The sequence below is a fragment of the Gobius niger genome, assembly GCF_951799975.1.
Source record: "Gobius niger genome assembly, chromosome: 15".
In the NCBI taxonomy this organism is placed as follows: Eukaryota; Metazoa; Chordata; class Actinopteri; order Gobiiformes; family Gobiidae; genus Gobius; species Gobius niger.
This window is the reverse complement of record NC_136866.1, coordinates 22,395,148-22,416,944: the sequence shown is the minus strand read 5'-3', so window position 1 is coordinate 22,416,944 and position 21,797 is coordinate 22,395,148. Positions and strand designations below refer to the sequence as shown.

The 21,797-nt window shown below is 40.0% G+C and overlaps 2 protein-coding genes across 6 annotated transcripts in view; one reads left to right on the top strand and one right to left on the bottom strand.

Annotated features, from left to right (window-relative positions):
- klhl29 (kelch like family member 29) overlaps positions 1-10,313 on the top strand; it is a 591,085-nt gene extending 580,772 nt beyond the window's left edge. For 3 of the 4 annotated variants that reach the window (XM_079572681.1, XM_079572682.1, XM_079572683.1), the window contains 2 exons: positions 1,796-1,940; positions 9,510-10,311. In XM_079572681.1, the coding sequence (XP_079428807.1) occupies positions 1,796-1,940; positions 9,510-9,693 (329 nt within the window). In that variant the 3' untranslated portion in view covers positions 9,694-10,311. Of the gene's footprint in view, positions 1-1,795; positions 1,941-9,509 lie in introns of all 4 variants that reach the window. The other variant, XM_079572684.1, reaches the window with a different exon arrangement.
- Positions 10,314-20,350: 10,037 nt separating this feature from the next.
- atad2b (ATPase family AAA domain containing 2B) overlaps positions 20,351-21,797 on the bottom strand; it is an 84,684-nt gene continuing 83,237 nt past the window's right edge. For both annotated transcript variants that reach the window (XM_079572648.1, XM_079572649.1), the window contains exon 28: positions 20,351-20,938. In XM_079572648.1, the coding sequence (XP_079428774.1) occupies positions 20,897-20,938 (42 nt within the window). In that variant the 3' untranslated portion in view covers positions 20,351-20,896. The remainder of the gene's footprint in view (positions 20,939-21,797) is intronic.

Genomic DNA, 21,797 nt, shown 5'->3' with positions numbered 1-21,797 from the left:
CAGTGAAAGGGATGGGCGAGTGGGTTGGTTCTTGCTTTGTGTAGAAACTTTTATCTCCTGCAGTGGAGTAAAAGCATCAATTTGTGGAGAAAAGACAGCAGAATGTGCTCTCTGAGTCTTAGTATTGAGCAAAACGTTTCTCTCTTAACGGGACTAGATGGAGGTTGTCATTTGTATGCTCACTACTGCCACCTCAGGTCTTACGTGTAACTGCAGTTTCTATATTCAGCTTTTTGAGTGATAGTGCATTAATTTAGAGGCAGTTGTGGTGAACAGGTCTGGGCTCATTCTACACATTAGGACTTTGTTGGAACATGTAGGGGGAGGAAAATACATAATTTTAACATTTGAAACTCTGTCTAGTCCCTTTAACATGTAAACTTTCACCTGGTAACAAAATAATTTAATCATCGCAGTGATTCCGCATTTCTTCATAGATTTATATGAGAAAACAACAGTGCGTGTTTCTCAAAATACAATTTTCTCACACGTATTCGTCTTAGCAATATTTTGAAGGGTTTTTTTTTCTGAGAATTGTTCCTCTATTTACTTCCTAGACTGATTTATTGAGTTTCGAACACCAAACTCAAGGCCATACGGCCTTTGCTCTGCCTGATCCCGCCAGACCTTGGAAGCTAAGCAGGGAAGGGCCTGGTCGGTACTTGGATGGGGCCTGGCAAATGGAGTGAGTGAGTGAGTGGTTGGTGGTGGGCGCAGACTGGTTGTCTCGCTTCCGTCAGTCTACTCCAGGGCAGCTGTGGCTACAATAGTAGCTTACCACCACAGAGTATGGAGTGAATGAATAATGCAATGTAAAGAGTCTTTGAGTGTCCAGAAAATGTTACTTATAAGATTGGGCTTGATCTCACAATGGAGAAATTCACATGTTATTCAAAAAGTAAATGAGGTGTCCAAAAGCTCTTCTGAAATGATCTTTCTAATTAATGCATCAACCGTACATATGGGGGAACAAATCAAAAACAATAAATAAATCAATAATTATATACAGTCCTATATAATTATAGGATTGGCAAATTGGCAAATTTTTATTAAACTGCTCTTTTTTTTGTTAAAATAAAATAGTAAAGACTTACTATTCTTTTCTGTCTGCATTTATGATTTTGCAGTGATATTTTAATAATTATTCGCCAATATATTTATTTATTAATTTGGCAAAAAAGTAAGCAATTATGGCCCATTTTTGATATGAGAACATTAAATGAACAAAATTTCAATCCATTTTCATGTCAGTCTAGAGCAAAAGATTCAAACTGATATTTATATTCACCTATTCTCCTTCAGTGTCGCCTTAAATGATATAAAACCAATGGGAAATATGCAGTACAAGCACCATCATTATTTCATATGTTTCTCTAGTGTCGTTGGTGGATTTTTCTTTATACTTTTAACTAGGAAAGTCCCACTGCGATTCAGAATCTCGTTTTCGGGGTAGTCCTGGTCCCAGATGGGATCCTATTGTATATGTTTTAGTGGCAGGGGAAACCTAACCTAAAAAAGTGCAAGGAAAAAGATCACTTTAGATTAGAGAGTTACTCTGGAGAAAATGTGCTCTGTTAAGGCTGGGGGTAAGAGGTTTTAATCCACATTTCCAACCTGGATTAGCATATTCAAAGTAAATATTTGGGTATTTTTTGAAAGCGTCACGCAAACCTAAACCCGCTCTTCTATATTTGTCCTGATTCCAAAAGTCTGTCAAAGTCTTTTCACTCAGATGTGTTTTTTTGTTTGCTTGCTGCCGTATAATCTCCTAACTCCCTTCTCTCCTGTGTTTCAGATAACAAATACGCCCCTGCCGTGAGTCTGAACGGCTTTATTTTCATCTTGGGAGGAGCCTACGCCAGAGCCACCACTATCTACGACCCCGACAAAGGCAACATCAAGGCGGGCCCCAACATGAACCACTCGCGCCAGTTCTGCAGGTACCGGATTAAACGCTTTCAAATCCGCAAAGAAAGACTCGCGCAAATGGGACGCGTAAGGGTTGTGGCGCTGGGGAAATGTATGTTAAACCGGGGCTTATGGGTAATCCGTCAGTCTGTCATAACAATGCTAAATGGTTAGACGCGGTAACTACAGTATTATGGGTTTTAATGTGCGGATCGATTGGGTTTTGCGAGGTTATCTGCTGGAGAGGGTTTCCTTTTAAAATGTTTTCTGGCATATTTAGCACACGTAAATACAGCTGAGTTAAAATCAGGTTTGTATTGATGTTTTGTCTAATCTCACATTAAGCAGAAAATTAAGCAGAATGTCCAAGAGAAGTGAAAAACCAGACCTTTAAGCTAGCAGTTAGCATGTAGCATGAAGCTAGTGGTTAGCATTCTCCGCTTGGGCTGTTGAACCACTTTGCTCCTCTCCATGTCTCTCTGTATCTTTATTTGGCAGAAAATACATCAATAATTAAGTATTCGTGGCAGCTATTTATGGCAGCTCAGTCTCCTCCCACAGAGTATGTTCCAAAAAAGGACAAAAAGACGGGAAACTCCGCAGTGCTCCAGGGCTCGTCAATCAAAGCTCAAAGCTAACATTTTAGAAATGAATATAAGGAAAAACAGTGTGGTTAAAAATATGTCACTCTTCAGAGTTGTCACGGTAGGAAACCAAGCTTTAAAGTTGTTTTTGACAGGTGTGAAGTCCCCACTGGTTTCCATGTTAGCGTCTTGACCCCCGATAGTGCCTCATTTGAAAGCTAAGCTAAGACCTGCAAAACTGATCTGAACTGATCCTTTTCCTCACATTGTTGCCCCATTGTTGTCACTTTTTGTGGCTTTTTTGTTGTGTTCTCATCTTTATTTTTGTCTTGTTTTCGTCACATTTTTGTCACCTTTTCATAGATTTTTTTGTCACATTTTTCTCACTTTTTAATGCTCTTTTGTAACTTTTTTGTGGCTTTTTAGTTGCGTTTTCATCTTCATTTTCATCTAGTTTTTGTCGCTTATGTGACGCTTTTTTCAGGAAGCTTTCAGATTTTAGGTAATGCCAAACTGGAGAAACAACTCGGTTAAGGCGGGGGTTAATCGGAGTCGTCCCTGGCCACTAGGGGGCATCGCAGCATTGTCAGAGTTATCCGTGTCTGACTGTACTTCAAATACTTCACTGGTGGAGACTTCTGTGTTTATAAATGTACGTGTTTTCGCCTTGATGCTAACGGCTAAACTTAATTTGATGCTAATAAATGTTAAAATAGCGCCACAATCGGAACAAATTCGCTTTTAACCAATTGGCTTGACTGACTTTTGACAATTTATTTTGAATTTATGTGCTTGTAGACAGGAAGCAGTTTTGACCCCACAGGAAGTTAGCCACTTGTTTGGGACTTGCTAAATGCATCCAGCGCTGTATAGCTTGCACTAGAGCAGTAACACTGTGTACTCGCTGAGCCGCTATAACTAGAAGCTGTTTCCTTGCATTCCTAAATCAAATTATAGTCACCTTTAACCCAATTTTCCTCAATAATGCCTGTAATAATTCCCTATTAGTTAAAAGCACGGATGGAGACGAACATGTGTGCATAACCAGCAGGGATTCCGTTAATTGCCGTGTTTCCCCCCCCCCCCATTATAATTCCAGGCTCATGTTGCTGTGATTGTAAACAGCTAAGAGCCACAGGTGCAATAGTGCGGCCGTACGCGGACAGGTAATGGGCAAATAAAAGGCGATTATGGCGACTTAAGAGCAGTGGGATCGTTCTCTCGGTCTCCCCGTGAGCCAGAGGTGCGCCGCGGTCCACATAATAAACCCTATTTTTCTCCCAGGCTTTTTTTTTTTTTTCTTTCCCCGGTGAGAGAAGGAGGAGGGAGAAATAAGAAGAAACATGCAGAAAATACATTTGGGACGCAATTACCGACAGCGATCCGGTGTGTACCATAAATCATAATGTCGCAGTTATTGATAAGGCGGGAGCAGCGCGCGCCCGGCAGCTGTTACGCTACATTTAACTACGCTGAGTCCAACGCGGCGGAGGCTCGAGCTCGTGTGTCCTACAGGGAGAAAACACGCGAGCAATAGCAAATGGCCGTGTCTGCAGATGTTATCAAGGCTGTGTGGAATTGTGTTTTTCATGGAGACGTTTTGTATTGAAGGTACGAGCGGTCAAACCCACCCACAAGGATCTGAGAAAAAAACAGCCAAAAACAGTTTCCAGTGTGTTTAACCGGATGATTGTGCCATTGTGTTGCTCGAATGAGAGACTTGGATGTTTTGTCTGTCCATAAGTGATTTCTCTGATTGCAAACCGGACTTCTTGTTCTTACAGTGTCAGTAAGGCCGTTTTAACAGTTATTTGAATGTCCAAAGCAGAAATCTTCACATAATTCATTTTTAAAGCTTAGCGACCAAAGAGCTTTAATAAAACTCCTGATAGGACATGGCCATATGTTGGAGCGAATGGAAGCTCTGGCGGCCATCTTGTGACTGGCCCTTCTAACCCAGTGCAATGCGATCAAATGGGAAACACAACTTATTTTCTATTTTTATTTATTTCATTGCTCCCCTCCTGGAACCGCCACCTTAACTTTTGTCAGACAAGGGCGGTTCAGAAGCCCCTTATGAAAGACCAACAGGCCCGGATAGAATCGTGAGGCCGTCTCTCTGTGGACCCACCACCTGCAGGAGGAGCCATAAGGGGCTGGTGCAATGTGATTTGGGCAGCTCCAACAGCTGCCCCACGACCCGGCAATGGATTAGTGGAAGAAGATGGATGGATGGATGGAGGGTTGGATGGATGGATATTTATTTCATTGCTCTTTGATAATTGTGACTGATCTAATGTCAGATCTGAATTTTATAGGATGGTGGTCTGGGGATCACCAATTCATTTTCTCGTAGGAGACGTGTGGTCTACGATCGTCCATAGTCTTTTATTGGGCGCTACGAATGTCTCATACGCATCTGCACGTAGCCAATCGTATCAATTGTATTGACAACGTCTGACGTACCCGCTGTAAACTTTCGAGCGAAACTATTTATAACATGGTCTAAAGCTTGATCAAAAGATGGAGTCGCTGCCGTCATGTTGGATCCGTAAATAAACTTTTATTTTTTATCTGTAAACAGACAAGCTTATGTATGTCGAATATTGCGTCATTGTCTTGCCGTCCCTCCTCATTCTGTGATTGGTCCCCAGGCTGCGCTCACAGCAGCATGGGTTCTCCCAGGCTACACTTCATTTGTTCATGAATTTTCCTCTGTCAAAAACTTCCAACAATTCAATTCAATTTATATCAAATATAATACGTGTTTCCAGCTTTAAAACAGTAATTCTGTACTTTTTAGCACGACATGACCAATAGTTATTGAACATGGGACAGTGATACAGTGAATGCTAACATTGAACCCTGGGAATGAATGGAGAAAAATAAGCTAATACGGCTAAACAACATGACTAATGAAACACATATCACATAAATGACCTGATCCTGACTTAGATACCGAGCCTTAGAAGTAATAAACCAATCACAAACAATGAGTGTAAGCTTCGTAACGTTGTCTACTTTCAGAGTTCATTTGGTCAGACACGAGGTTTAGAGATGTCAAAATGGTTGGTTGCTATGGGGATTAGCCTCACAGCCAGTCGCAAGATGGCCGCCACATTTGCCACCTGTCAACAAGCATCATGCCCGATCTAGAGTTTTATTATTAAATATCTTTATTAGCGGCGATCCATCAAACAAAGGAGTGAGAGGAAATATCCATATTCCAAAGCATAGTGACAAAATGGGCAACTTTTCAGCCAAAATTTGAATGTGACTGAGACCATATTTTATGTATAAGACAAACTTGTGCATAAAGATGGTCAAGCTAAGTGTATTTATCCAGCCGTCCTGTAGATTCATCCTTTAATATTGTACCTTTGTGCCGACAGTGCGGTGAAAACGCCAGGATCTTATGTAAATGCAATCCCCAATACGAGTACAAAGCCTTAATGAGCTTACAGCCCAAGTTTTTAATCCTTGGCGCACACAAACTCCCGTCTGCGACTCTCGTATCAAATCTCCCCACATTTGCATCCGTGTTTGCTTTCTCATCAGCGCGTTTAGGCGGCCGCCTCGCGCAGTCGGCCCCACGCGAGTGACGTCCCCTGGTGAGATAATCAGCGTGTAGCAGAGATGTTGTCTGACTGGAATCAGAGGTGACATTTGCTTTGCCTGGAGAAGCGCATGTACAGCAGTGAGGGGTGTATGTGTGTGCATATGTGTGTATATACGTGTATGTGTGTGTGTAGTGCAGTACAGGTGTGCCCCGAGGGTGTCGAGAGGAAGTGATAACACCCAAAGTTATATTCCATGACGGGTATAGGTCACACGAGTGTTGTCAAGTTTGAATATCACATCGTGTACTTGTTGTTGCTCTGAATGTGTCGAGCAAAACCAGTATCGCTGCTTTGTATTGGAGACTTTTCTTTAGTCTAGACTTGGTTTGCACCCAGTTCCTCAGATTGGACATGGTTTAGGCATATTTGAACTGTTTGTATGTTTACCTGCCAAAAGAAAAGTGAAAAACGCTTGAAATTAAGAACAGCATGACACTATGAACTTTTTTGAAAGATGTTTTAGTCCTATTTTTAGACCTGGTTGAGTCCAGATTCAGATGTCCCGGTGGAAAACTCGTAAGACTTTTTACCTGAGGGGTCACTGAGCTTTTTAGAGCCAAGGGCAGCCAGTTTAAAAATATTCAGTGGGAGGAGAATGTACAGGTATGTGAACGCTTTTGAATATTTCAAATTTCTGCTTAAATTGGTCGGACAGGGAGGAATAAGTAAGTGAACCCAGTTATATTATTTCAAACCATTCACATGGTTTCACTAAAAAAAAATGAATTTTGAATTGCTGCAAAAGAAGGGTTAGCCAGCTTCACTTACTTATTCCTCACTGACCTGTGAATGTTTACACGTTATGGCCATTAAAACCATGATGAAAAAATAGAACACGAAAAGTACTCAGAGGTGCAGATGTTGAGGAAAATCTTTGTGAATCTAAAAAAACAGCATCGCACACTCAAGTAGCCAATGTCCAATTTTTAATCAGAATGATGATAACGTTTCGCCATGAGCCTTCATCAGATCATTCTTTTTTCATATTAGAACCACACTGTGGTGTTACGATAAAACGAATATGGTAAGACCACAACAAATGACATAGAACAACATTGGATTTACATATCGTGTAGGTGTGTAAAGTGTTGAAGTGATAAAGTGATAAGTGAAAGATACAGACTGCATCTCTGGATTCGCCCATATATGGTCCTGTTTGAAAACTTTCTCTAATTTTTCAAAAAATACTTTAACAAATGCAGAATTATGAAAGTAGTTTTCCACTAAATAAAGATACAAAGACATGGAGAGGAGCAAAGTGGTTCAACAGCCCATAAATACATAAATAACGGAGAATGCTAACATGATGCTACATATTAGCAACGTGCTAATGCTAACACTAGGTAGAGCTAGCTACGACTGCCATTTTTTCGCCTCTACTGAACAATCTGCTGTGAATAAACATCCATATGGACCTGATTTAGACTGTGATTAATAAGTTTATATTTCACCAGAAAATGGCAAAAAAGTGTGAAAAACGGTGTTACCCAGAAGATTCTAATTGAGTGCATTTAGCTTTCACTTACGTAAGTGCTAAAAGCTTTCACTTGTGTCAGCGGCTCCGTTGTTGGGCTGATTCTTGTGTCATGAAAAGATCCGGCTCTTTTCACACTTGAGATCCAGTTCTTTGTGAAATATCTGCACTTTCAAGAAATCTGACGTAGGAAAAGTGAACTGTTGTAAAGCAAGTTCCAAGCCCCTCAGAATGCCCCAAAGAGCACCCAGGGGCCCGTGGGCATGGGGTTGGTGACCTCTGAGTTATCCCGTCTTTTTTTGTCCGAGTTCATAGAAAGAGTCTGGGTTTTCTACTGGATTCCATTTCTACATAAAACATGAAAGCTGAGCCTGGAGGTGTTACACTCCTCACATGGGCCTGGAGCTCCCCGGGCGCTGCACTGCGGATGCTCCGGACCGGGCGCCCCTTTGGCACTGAGGCCAGTCTCCCCCCGGGGGAATAAAGTTCAGTCTGTTCCAGTACATGGTTCAATCAGACGCCCACATGATCATTCAAGTCAGGCCTCTTAACCCCCGCCTGAACCCAGTGCATTAGTGCAATTTTACCCAAATCTAAAAGCTTCTTGAAAAAAAGAGTCAAAATAGCGACAAAAACGAGGATGAAAACTCGCTAAAAAACAGCCGACAAAATAAGTTATGAAAAAGCAACAAAGCAGATACAAAAAAGTGACAAGGTGACAAGAAATACAATGAAAAAGTCACAAAAACGCAACAAAACAAGTGACAAAATGTACCAAACAAGCAACAACAAGGCATCAAAAACAGCAATGAAAAAGGTAAAAAAAAAAAAGAGCCACAACAAAGCAACAAAACTGGCAACAGATAAAGTATCACAAAATAAAAAACTTACCAAAAAAGTCACAAAAACGCAACAAAAAAGTGAATAAAAAAGCAACAAAACAATGTGGCAAAATGTACCAAAAAAGCAACAAGGCAACAAAACAGGTGACAAAAAAACAATAAAAAAGCACAAAAAAAGTTACAAAAAAAGTGACAAAATGTGATGAAAAAGCAACAAAACAGTTACAAAAAAGTGCTAAAAAAAAAAGCACCAAAGCAGATACAAAAAAGTGACAAGGCGACAAAAAAGTCACAAAAACACAACAAAACAGACAAACAAAACAAGTGGCAAAATGTACCAAACAAGCAACAAGGCAACAAAATCAGCAATGAAAAAGTAAAAAAAAAAAGACAAAAAACCACAACAAGGCAACAAAACTGGAAACAGAAAAAGCATCACAAAACCAAACAAAAAAGACAAAAACGCAACAAAAAAGTAAATAAAAAAGCAACAAAACAGGTGACAAAAAGCAATTAAAAAAGCAATTAAAAAAGCAATTAAAAAGTTACAAAAAAGCGACAAAAGTGTACCAAAAAAAAGCGTCAAAGCAACCAAACGGGCGACAAAATAAGTGATGAAAAAGCATCAAAACCATTACAAAAAAGTGACAAAAACGTACCAAAAAACGCGAAAAGGCGACAAAAAGTGATTAAGAAAAAAGCAACAAAACAAAAGTGGTAAATATGTACAAAAAAAGTGACAACAAGGCAACAAAACAGCAATAAAGTTTTAAAAAACGCGACAAAAACACACCAAAAAAGACTCAAAGCGACAAAATAAGTGACAAAAAAGCACCAAAAATCTGATGCAAAAGTGAGGACATGCAAGAAAAAATATCTTAGATCACTTTTGTAGGTCTTTCAAATGAGGCGTTACTCTGGCCTATAGGCTGTAAACTCCAGTCAAGCTTTTAGATTTGGGTAAAGACGATCTGGAGAAAATTCTTGATGAAGGAAAAATGATTCCCTCATCATAGACACGGGGCATTACTTTCACCGATAACAGATGATGTTAAAATGTTCTCTCTCTCTCTCTGTGCAGCGCTGTGATCCTGGACGGCAAAATCTACGCCACGGGGGGCATCGTGAGCAGCGAGGGTCCCGCTCTGGGCAACATGGAGACCTTCGACCCCTGCACCAACCAATGGACACTGCTGCAGTCCCTGCCCTGCGCCCTGTTCCGGCACGGCTGCGTGGTCATCAAAAAGTACATCCAGAGCGGCTGACGATGACTCTGTCCCCCCACGGGTTTTTTTTTTCTTCCTTTTAACAAAAAACAACGGTAAATAAAAAAAAAACATCCCAGGAACCACCAGCCAGACCATGACGCTCCGACATGGGACGACACAGGGGGGGGGAGGACTCTTCTTTTTTTCCCCCCTTCGTCCCGATCGGGGATAGCCCTGCAGAATGTAAACGAACTCCAGCCATGTCAGGGCAGGACGGTGCCAGGACTGTACTCGTCCAAACAGCGCACTGGGACTTTTCTTTGTGGTGTTTCCTCACGTCTGTTTGCTCATACGTTTTTTGGTGAAGTGTGTGAACTAGGCGTGGGACAATACCCTGATCCGCTTTTCGTTATAAAAGATTAAGCATTTATATAAATCGGCAAAAATCTCCAGCTAAACATTGAGGCGTAAAAGTTTAAAAGCCAAGTTAGATTAGTTTAAATGAAAGGAGCTGGTGTTACAGACTTACTGTTGTTTATCTGAGGATTTTACATCCGTTTATTCCTAATTTTGAGTTTGAAAATATATGTTCTTTAAACCAGTATTTAGTCCATTGTTTTCTATGTATTTTCAGCAGTTTTACATTGTTAAAATGTTCCGTAATGGTTGCTTCAGGTCCTCAAAAAGAGGATGCTACAAATGGACAAAACTCCATCACTCTGTTTGTATCGATTGTTTTATATAGATTTTCTTTTCTTTCCTTTGCACACCTCAATATCTTTGGAGACAATATTGAAGTGATAGTTTGGCAAACCATCAGAAATTGGCCCAAAGCGTGCAGTAGACATCTGCATTTACATCTGCATTTACATCTGCATTTACATACATGTCACTCAGAAAGAACAGACTGAACAGACTATGAAAGAAAAAACACCTTTCACTCCATTTTCCCCCCCCATTTCTTTCCAAATTTTTCCCCATTTCTTCCCCAATTTTTCCCTTCATTTCTTTCCCAATTTTTCCCCAATCTTTCCCCATTTCTTTCTCATTTTTTTTCCATTTCTTCCCCCATTTTTCCCCCATTTCTTTCCCAATTTTTTTCCCCATTTCTTCCCTAATTTTTCCCCATTTCCTTTCCCATTTTTTCCCCATTTCTTTCCCCATTTCTTTTCCATTTTTTTCCCATTTCTTTCCCAATTTCCCCCCAGATTTTCACTCATTTTTCCAACTTTTTGTCCCTGATTTCCACCCCATATTTTCATTTATATATTCCCCTATATTTTCCTTATATTTCCCTCCATTTCTTCCAAGTTTTTGGACAGTGGAGATCAACTCGATATTGTAAATTTGCATATTTTCCAAACAGCAATTTCGATATATTCCCCACCTCTACTCATGACATCAGAACGTAGGGGCAAATTGAGCTCTTTAGCAGATTGTACTAAATAAGCACGATTAGGCGCCTGAACTCATTTATTTTTATAGAACATATACCTGATTTTGTCCTAGTAGTGGGAAAACACTGTGCATCTAATTTCAGGAACTTGTAGGCAAGTTTTCTAGCATTTCTGTGGAAGCTGACCCTGTGAAGACTTTGCTTCCTCTTTTATTGTTATAATAATAATAATTTAGAAAAAAAAAGGTATAAAGCCTTTAATGCCCGATCTTCTAAAGAAACAGATTTAAATTCTTTTTGAAAACATTTAATTCAAATCTGACCAGAATCTGCCTCTCGAGAGCATTACCTTACCTGTCCTATATATTGTCCCATGCCTAGCACTCGCTCTGCTTCGTAGCGCCCCCTGCAGGCGAAGAGGGCGAGGTCATGTTTATGAAAAGTCGTCTGTTTCCCTCATTAGATCCCGGGTTTTTATTCACAAGGCGGGAACTCCTCAGTGGCTCTTTTCTCCAGCCGGAATCCGAACTCTCGATAACCTTCTCCCTTTTTACAACTTTCTGGAACAAAATCCGGTCAGGCGGGATTTAAAATGTAGGAAATTGGCCTAGTTTGTGTTGCTTTTTCCCTTGTACTTCCTGCCTGAGTGAAATTTCATGTGTGTGTTTTATGATTTTTTGGGTTCATTGCTCTCGGGGATGTTTTTTCTTTTCTTTTTTGGAAGCGTACGACCGGAAAAAGCACAATAATCACTTGTGTTCCTCTGTGTATTTTCGTCTAAAACGTCGGCTTCACCTCAGTCTTTGTTTTATAGCGTCTCGAACCCGCGCGATTTCCGGGTCGGTGATGCACGTGTAAATACTGGAAGGAAATATGTATATTTTACAATCTGAAGGCGATTGTGTATAAATGTTTTTAGAAAAATCGAAGCGAGGGAGTTGGGTTCTAAAAAGGTTATGTCTGTAAATCTGTACTCAAAAAGAATAAACAATTGTTATTACTGAAGCCTAATACATATACCTAAACATGAGCGCCTGTGTCTTGTCTTATTTCAGCTTCTTTCTTTTTTCTTTCTTTAAATGGGACATTATAGACAGCAACGAGGGGGAAGGAAAGTCTGTTTGGAAATCACCACTTTCTCTTTAAACCTTTTCTGATGGACTAAAAACATAAAGCACACACTAAAAGTCGGGGCGTCAAATTTGGGTCCGTATGGATGTTTTGTCTCATTCCTGCGTTCGAAAACTAAGATGGTGTAAAAAAGTTACTATATTAATCACCTTAAAGGGATATTTCAGGATTTTTGACATAGAGCCTCATTTCCTAGTTATCCAGAGTGTTGTTGATTTCTGGAGATTTTTTTTTTTTTGTAATTCATGCGGTCCTTATATGTGAAGAGTTTAGTGGCGCTAGGCTAGCGCATTTCTATGGTATCAGCTAGCCTGCACTGAAAACAGTGTGACCCGCTCCACAGTGCACCTGAGGCAAATCAGTTATAACGACAGACTAACCATATAAATGTCTGTCTCGATAGAATAATTTATGGAATATAACTGACCTTGCATCACATGAATGATCGCATTTTGAGGGACTATTTTCCGATTCCCGGGGGTTAAGGGGCTAAAGTGGAATCGGTTCGACCGGGGGTTAAGGGGTTAAACGGGAATTGGTTCGACCGGGGGTTAAGGGGTTAAACGGGAATTGGTTCGACCGGGGGTTAGAAGTTTTCTAAAGACAGTGAAGAGGTGGAGATTGACGGACAGGAAAACGTTTGAAACAATGGACTGTACCTACAGCGACGGGCGGCCTCCAGAACGACGATACGTAAGAGCTGGATTAAACAACAGAAATCTTTTTGATGTTTTAAGGCGTTCACACAAAGTTTACAGCATTTAGTGGTTATATTACGCATCCGCACACAGCCCAGTGACAGCAGGACTGAAGGCTACGGAACCTATTTTGAGCAGGGGCGAATCCAAGTATACAGGGGCTGGGGCATTATAGGGGAACCACTGACAGAAAAACTGCCAGAGACCAATAAAAATAAAAAATATTATTTTATATTTATCTTTCAGACTGCAATGAAAAACTGCTCATGTTTCATTTTTTTTAAGTCGGCCCCCTTCCTTAAAATGATGTCCCGGTAATTTTGTACATGGAGCATTTAAAATATATGTATTTTGAATGTGGCGATTAAATATTAATTAGACTTTAAATCCAAATCCATGAGATTTTGAAAAGGTTGATTTTAGCCTAAATTCCAAATTGCTATATCTTGACAAAGCACTTGTTATTTTCAAGGATAAGCACATTTTGAAAAGTAGACACGCTGGTGTTTGTGACTTGAGGTGACTTGACAAAAGCTATGACTTGACCCCATGACCGATTGACTTACTTGGGACTTGCATCTTCATGACTTGGACTTGAGACTTGCATTTAGTGACTTTTTTACCTCTGATATGTACCCGTCTGATCTTTGTGCCCGTGGAAGTGCATGGTAGCTTCAAACTTCATCCCGTTTGGAGCCATAGGAATACATTGGGAGAGGCCAAATGCTAACAACATCTTTGGTCGTTTTGCGTGACTGAGGGCACACACAAAGACCAGACGTATCAATTCGTCTAAGCTCAGGTAAGAACATATCTCAGTATGGAAAAATGGTGGCCTGTTCCTTTAAGGCTACTGCAAAAGTATTATTCATGATGTTACTATAATTTATCATATCTACAACTGCATGGTGAAGTTTTAAAGACTTCCAAATCTGGCTTCACTCGCTGATATTAAGGGTTTCAGCTATAAATACATTCATTTCTTTATAATAAAAAAGGCTTTAGCTCTGTTCAAGCATATCACAGCAGTTTATTTAAGAAATACAGTAAATGTTTCATTTCAAATATAACTTACACTGATATAACAATTGCCAACAAGTGTGTTAAAATACACAAACCCCCCCCGAAACAAAACAATTGTATGAAAACGGTCGACAAAAGAGTTTGAAAACGGGGAAGAGCGACATAATGAGGAACAGAACAGACACTTTCCTTCCGTTTACTGGACTAAGGCGTCTCCACTACCAGACAAAAATTGGTTATTAGTCCAAAACTGGCTACCATTTAGAACAAGAAGAAAGGAAGATCACAATGTATGACATTTAGCTAAAATCAAGTTCATAAAAAAATGGCAGAAGAGACGATCACGAACTACATTAAGCGAGTCTCCTTCAGTCCAAAAAAAAGTCTGTAACCGAGTCAACAAAAAAAATCGAGATGCAAATAAATAGGAACGTCGATACGGGTTATGTTGTTACGAGTGATCCTGAGACGCGTATGTGTAAACCCTTTCATCCCCCTTAAAAAAACAAAACAACAAAACCTGCTACACAAATGCTACAGATATTAAAACGAGGACGCGTGATGTCAATTTGTACAAAAAAAAAGACAAAATATTCGATTGACAATAAATAACGAGATGATTTCTGGGTTTTGTGGAGACGGGGGGGGGTGGGGGGGTGGGGCGGTGTGTGTGTCAAAGCTTGTGGCACAAACGTCTTGAGGTACGAGTGGATTCAAAAGTGGTGGCGTTGGAAAAAATGCAAACAGTACTTTATACGATATTACGGCAAGTTGTAGGCGAATCTGACCAACAGTACTGGTGAAAAAGGTTATGCGTGCGTATGTGTGTATATATATATTTATATATATATACCCAGGTTGAAATCCGTTGAGGTAGCGTTGGCGTCTTCCCGCAGTAATCCCGAGCGCTCACCTGCCAGTTTGCATATGGTTTCTAACTCAGTCGCCCAGAAGAAAAAAAGGCAACATTTGCACCACAAGATTTTAGGATTAAGGGGGGAAAAAGGGGGGGATTCTCAAAAACATAGCATCTTAACCAAACAAGGACAATGCCAGGCTTTTGTTACATAAAGCTTCGGACGATAACTCACTAGAGTTGTCGGTAACGCTTTAGAAAACAGCCCGTGAGTACCAGGTGTAAGTACGGGTAACAAGACAGTAATTACACATGTACGTACAGGTACTCTTACAACGTGTAACAAGGGAGTACAAAGAGTTACAAGGGGGAACAATGTGTAACAAGGTTGTACTGCCTTGTTATCCATTGGTCCTCCTTGTTACACATTGTACTAAGTGTAACAAGGGGGAACAATGTGTAACAAGGTAGTACAATGTGTAACAATGGGGAACAATGGATAACAGGGCAGTACAAAGTGTAACAAGGGGGAACAATGTGTAACAAGGAGGAACAATGGATAACAAGGAAGTACAAAGTGCAACAAGGGGAACAATGGGTAACGATACCCATACAATGTGTAATAAGGGGGGACAAAGTGTAACAAGGTAGTACAATGTGTAACAAAGTGTCATGGTGTAGTAAAGGTATTCATTTTCACCTGTTTCTGCTTATTTTTTGTCTGTTCACTCTTGTTTCTGCTTGTTATATGCAATAGTGTCTCCTGTACCTACACATTAGTTACAGTATACATGCACATTGATAATGTGGTACTTTTCCTTGTTTCTGCTTGTTACAGGCAACGGTGTCTCACTACTAAAAATAATCAATAAAAATGCCTGGAGTCATGTCTTCACTTTCACAACTGTTGTTTTGCAACATTAAAATTAATGCACAGTTTGTAGTACCACATTCCCAACATTAATTGCTCTTTAAATACCTTTACTACATCTTCACACAGTGACACGTTGTTACACGTTGTACTACCTTGTTACATATTGCTCCCTCTTGCTACACTGTGGAACAAGTGTAGCAAAGTGTCACAAGGCAGTACTGTTACACATTGTACTGCCTTGTTACCATTGTACTGCCTTGTTACACATTGTACTGCCTTATTACACATTGTACTGCCTTGTTATTACACATTGTACTGCCTTGTGAAACTTTATACTGCCTTGTTACACATTGTACTGCCTTGGTATTACACATTGTACTGCCTTGTTACACATTGCTCCCCCTTGTTACACATTGTAAGAGTACCTGTACTTACATGTGTAATTACTTTCTTGCTACCCGTACTTACACCTGAAACTTGCGGGCTGTTTTCTGAAGCGTTACCGAGTTGTCAAACAAATATTAATGCTTTGTTGAAATTACAGGGCACTGCCTAGAATGGCCTTGTTCGAATCTGAAATAAATGCACATGTGAAACGATAAAAAGTACAAAAAGGACTCACAAAATAACACAAAAGGGTTGTTAGTTGACCACTTTAAATGAAAGATGCACCTTCAGATCAGGACTTGGCACGATTTGAGCGTTTTTTTGCGTGTGAAAGTTCAAAAGAAAAAGCTGGTGTTTTATTCCAGAACAGAAAACGAATGGTTTGACAAGAGTTTGACACAGTAAGTAGTTATTAAAAGCTAAAACAATGTAGTGTTTTAGTTGTTTTACTTTTATTTCAGTCAAGGCGACCCAGATGATGAAAATAGTTTTTTGCTTCAAAGTCGCCCCGGTCTGGAGCAGTGTTCACTTTGACAACATATAAAAACGGTTGTAGTCAAAATTGCGTTTTTAGTCAGTGGTCGTAAACTAAATTTGCCTGGCATTGCGTCAACTATTATGTATTCCCTCAACGGAAAAGTGTTATAAACAATATTATTCAAAAACCAAAGCTTCTGGAAGATAGAAAAGAAGGAATCCAGTCGAACTAGCCTGTACTTTTACATTTTCTAACACAGAAAGGCTCCTAATGGGTCATCTGTACATCTCAATAGGCTTCATCAGCAACTAATGGTCTTCGAGCAACATGCTGGACACGCATAGATACAGACGGCATCTCGTCATAGAAGGGGGCGTGGCTTCGCCAAGGGGGAAAATAGAATCTTTAGAGAAACAAAATTTTTCACTCTTTTTTGCCATTTTCTGGTAGAATATGAACTTATTTATTACACTTAAATAAAGTCAAGTGTAAATCGGGCCCATATGGATATTTTCTCACAGCAGATTGAGTAGAAGTGATAAAAACGGCAGTTGTAGCTAACAGCTAGCATTAGCCCGATGCTAACATGTAGCATCATGTTACCATTCTCCGTTATGTTATTTATGTATTTATGGGCTGTTGAACCATTTTGCTCCTCTCCATGTCTTTGCATCCTTATTTAGTAGAAACTATGTTTATAATTCAGCATTTGTTAAAGTATTTTTTGAATAGTTAAAGTTTAGATTTTTCTCCAAATTGTTGTCCCCCTTAACGGTTTTAAAAAATGACCATATATGGGCGATTCCAGAGATGCCGTCTGTATCTATCTATTGCAAAAGCCAATAAAAGACCGTTAGTTGCTGACAAAGCCTCTTGAGGGGAGACAACCCAGTACAGAAGTTTGATTTTCAATTCGTTTTAATGAGCTCTCTGTGAAAGGGGGTCTTCATTAACTAGTTTAATTTTGGCTTTGTCTAAATTTAGATGAAAAAAACATTTACCGACACTACTATGCAAATATATTAGTTGTCAAAAGTAACACTGCTCTGGGCCTCATTGTCACACTATCAAAACTATTTCTAATTTTAAAAAGCTCATCACCGCTTAGATCTCTCTCTCTTTCTCTCTCGACCATTTCATTTGAGGTTTACGTAAAAATAAGGCACACACTAGGCAGTGCAAACTCCAAACCTTGTTCCAAATTCGTACTGCTTCCCAGGAGAATCTCTGCTCGAGCGATTGGGGGGAACATTCATATCGCGGAGTTGGAGGCCGTTCGGGGCGGGTCCATCTGCTAAGCTAGTTCACTACAGCCCCTCTACGTCTAGACTAGCTCCGAGAGTCCTTTGTACAACAGGTTACTGCTAAACTCGAAGGGATGAGCCTGTGTTTCTGTGAATGTGGTTGACGGAGAAGTGGGTAAACAGGCAGGAGCAACGGCAAAGAGGCGAAACCTGACAATCGCATTATTATTTGAAGGAGGAAATTCATTTTAAAGCATTGTGGCATCCAAATACAAAGCCTAGTTCTGCCTCGTTTAGTAAGTATTTACATAAAGGCTTGGAAAATGGCTAAAAATATTCAAATTCTTGAAAACTAAAGCAATCGTCTTCGTCTGAAAGCTCATACTTCAATGTGATTGATTGAATCCGCCTGTCACTCACTCAAATTATGATAGAGGCTCATCTTCTGTATATTGCCCAGTACAGGGACTTATTATCAAAACCTAAAACATGTTGCTCTAAAATTAGTCAAATATTGAATTAAATTAAATTTAAAATTTTGAGAAGAATTGGGAAAAAACGTGGAAAGAAATGGGAAAATTTGGGGACATTCAAGGAAAAAAACCTGAAAAAAAATTATTAAAAATGGGGGGAAAAAATAAGAAAAACTTGGAAAGTGTTTTTTCCGTCCTTCTGTTTTATGGTTCTATATTTATGGACAACTAATTTAGTATAGGTATGGGAAAAGGTATCGTTCTGCGTTCTGATATCGGTATCGAAAACCAAGTATCATTAAAGTACCGGTATCGAAAAAGCTCATTTAACGGTACCCAGCCCTAGTCAGAAATCCCATTGAATCCTCCGAATGAGCCGCGTTCTCTGTCACTGCTCCTTTTTCCTTCTCCACTTTTGAATCCAAGACCACATTTCACAAAATACCGACCTATTCCTTCTTCAAACCACCACCGATGCTCACCCACGTCTCTAAAACTGTAACTCTAGCCCGGGGTGAGTGGAAATCCCAGCTATTTTTTATTCTTTTTTTTTTTTTTCTTTTTTTAACAAAACACCATTGAAACTGGCCTAAGTGTCATTCTCATTTACAGTGTCGCTCCGAACGATATCTGTGCTTTTTGCTGGTGAGGATTTGGTCGCACTTTACGGTAACGAAACACTGTTGCGCATCGGTCAATACTTCATTTGTTCTCTTGTAAAACATTTACAAAGCTTGACTGATACGTTTGTTTTTCATTTGTGAGCACATGGTGTTTGCTGGATAGTTTTGGTAACCATGCCGACGCACTGTAATTACAGAAGTCAATCATGCTAATCTATACATGCCTTTCAGTAATGCGACTTTTGTTGTTGTGGCGGCCATTTTGAACACCGAAGTAGAATTATACAGTACTGCAACATGTAACAATATCTCTACAACTGATCAACAGTGGCTTTTTTTATGTACTCGTAATTATTACTCAAGAAGAAAACAGTAAAAACACGGCCCCAGAGAAGAAACCAGTAAGTCAGTTTTTAAGCTGCTCGAGATGCTAGCGGTTAGCATTTAGCTTCGACAGCTCAGCTTTGACCTCTCCAAGAGAAACAAACATCTAGCCTTGGATACGAAATGTGACAGAGGTCAGAGCTGAGCTGTTACTGTAGTATTTCCTCAATGTTCATAGAGCCACACATGTGTTCATCGTGTTGAAGCCGATGACAGTTGCTAACCAGTAGCATGCTAACATCTTGAGCAGCTTAAACACCGACTCAGACTGAGACTCTGTTAACATGACAAACTGTAAAAATCACAGAGAAAGGTTTTCTGTTCCCTCTTTGACGTGTTAATTTAGTCTTCAGAGTGAAGCAGATCTTTAGTAAATCCTGCTGTACCTCGACAGACAGAGCTGCTACGTCTGTGCCACATTTGCTGGTTAGATCACAAAAACGTGCATCTCTGGGGCCTTTTTTAAACTTATCTTTTTGAGCAATGATTACGAGTACATAAAAATGCCAGTGTCAATCAGTTGTCAGTCATAATCATCCTGAGTGGAGATATTGTTACATGTTGTAGTACTGCATAATGCTACTTCAGTATTCAAAATGGCCGCCGGAACAATGTGTGATGTCACTGGAAACGCATGTATATCTTTATTTTTATTCTGTAGAAATGGTTAAGGACTTTCTCTATCGGTTGCTGTCTTTGCTCGTAATCCATTTATCATTCATTAACTTGGCAAAGCGCTTTTCACAAGGTTTATTTAGAGCGAAGAACGTTAAAGAACGAGTTAAGAACACTGGTTTGAACTCAATTAACTTTGCGCGTTCTCTTCTCGGTTGGCTCAGGTTTCTTTTAGAGTTTCCAAAAAAACTGTTTTCGTTACGCAGATATTTTAACTGAGGAAATGTAGTTAAAAGGTGTAAATAGATCGAGAGAGCGTTTAGTCGGTCCCTGTATGTGTTGCCGTGGTAACGCAGATCGGGTAAATGAACGACGAGCCACAAAAGCCGCTCCCAGATAAGTTTGAAGGCCCGGCGACTCCAGTAAAAAACACAATAAGGAATCAACTATACATTTTGTGGGAACAGTGATCAGTTCTTTTGTTTTTTTTTGTGTGTTTTGAGCTCCAAACATGTCAGAGTGCCAGTCTTGTGCTCATAAATGACTAACAAACGATGAGTAAAGCTTTGCAACTTTGATGCTTAATAGCGTGCGTGTTATCATAAAGTGTTGCCAAGTTCTTGAGTGGTTTTTTCGATGCACCTTTTGTGAATATTACAATACATGGACTCAAACAACAAAAGATGTTTTTTTTTTGTTTTTTTTAGATATGAGCAGCTGATATGACATCTTCACCCGGTCTGTTGGTTTACGCAAGTTGAAAAAAAAAAGAAAAAAAAAACAGAAAAGTTCGCGCTCACTTCTAACAGTAGTCCCAAGAGAGGAAGTTTTAGCACCCGTTTAAGCACCGGGGGAGGACCGTCGAGAGCCCGGTTTTCGCAGTTTGGTTTCCGTGAGGCTGATTGGGCTCGTGGTCTGGCTAAGTTCCTGAGACGATAGCACCATAGGGAGTCTGTGGCTGTCCGTGTTGAGATCTGCCCCCACAGGTAAAAACTGGGAGAGGAGGAGGCGGCGGCGGCGAGATGTTGCTTAGTATGAACGAACGCGTGGTCCCGAGCGTCACCTGATCCGGACTCTCTCACAGGAATGTGTCGAAATGCTGGATTCGGTTTTCCATGTCCTGCGAGACGAGAAAGAGGAGAAAAAAACATTAGCGTTAACAGGCAGCCGATAAATTATGGCTACAAGATATTTACAGGGACAGATTTACCCAATTCGACGCCCCTTTAACCCCATAACCCCCACCTGAACTGAGCACATTGTCGTCGGTTTGGCTTTACCCAAATCGAAAAGCTTCAAGAAAAAAAACGTCTAATGCGTGATGAAAACGAGGATGAAAAAGCAACAATAAAACAAAAAAGTGACCCAAAACCTAGCAAAAAGGTGACAAAAACATTGCGAAAAACACGACGACAAGCATCATAAAAAGAGAAGAGAACCCAAAATAGCTGTTGCTCTCCAGTCGAGAAGCTTTTAGATTTGGGTAAAGCCGAAGTGGAGAAAATGTGCTCGGTTAAGACAAGGGGTAAGAGGTTAACCCATAATTTCCCCTCACCGCGACCCACTTTGCTACAATGCATTATGAGCCATGTAGTTCGAACAGTAAAATCACAGTATATTCAATAAAAATAAGGATTTTACAAAATAAATGTGCAATGTAGCATTCCCTTGACCGGATAGTGTCCTAAGCCTTGGTCACCTATGCTCAGTCTATTCATTAACGAGGATGTCAGCATTACACTAAACACATCTATCATACAACATGATTTGACAGGGTTAAGGTAAATATCCACACAGAATTGGTACAGCATGTTTTAATTTGTATACAGAAAAAGCAAAATAAAGCGGCCAAGGCATTGCCACCATCCACCAGGTGCCCAGAAAACAAGAGCACACTGAAAAATATTTAATTCTTTGCTGCCAAACTCAAATACACATACAAATATGTAAAAAGCAAAAGTAACTCTTGACTACACTGT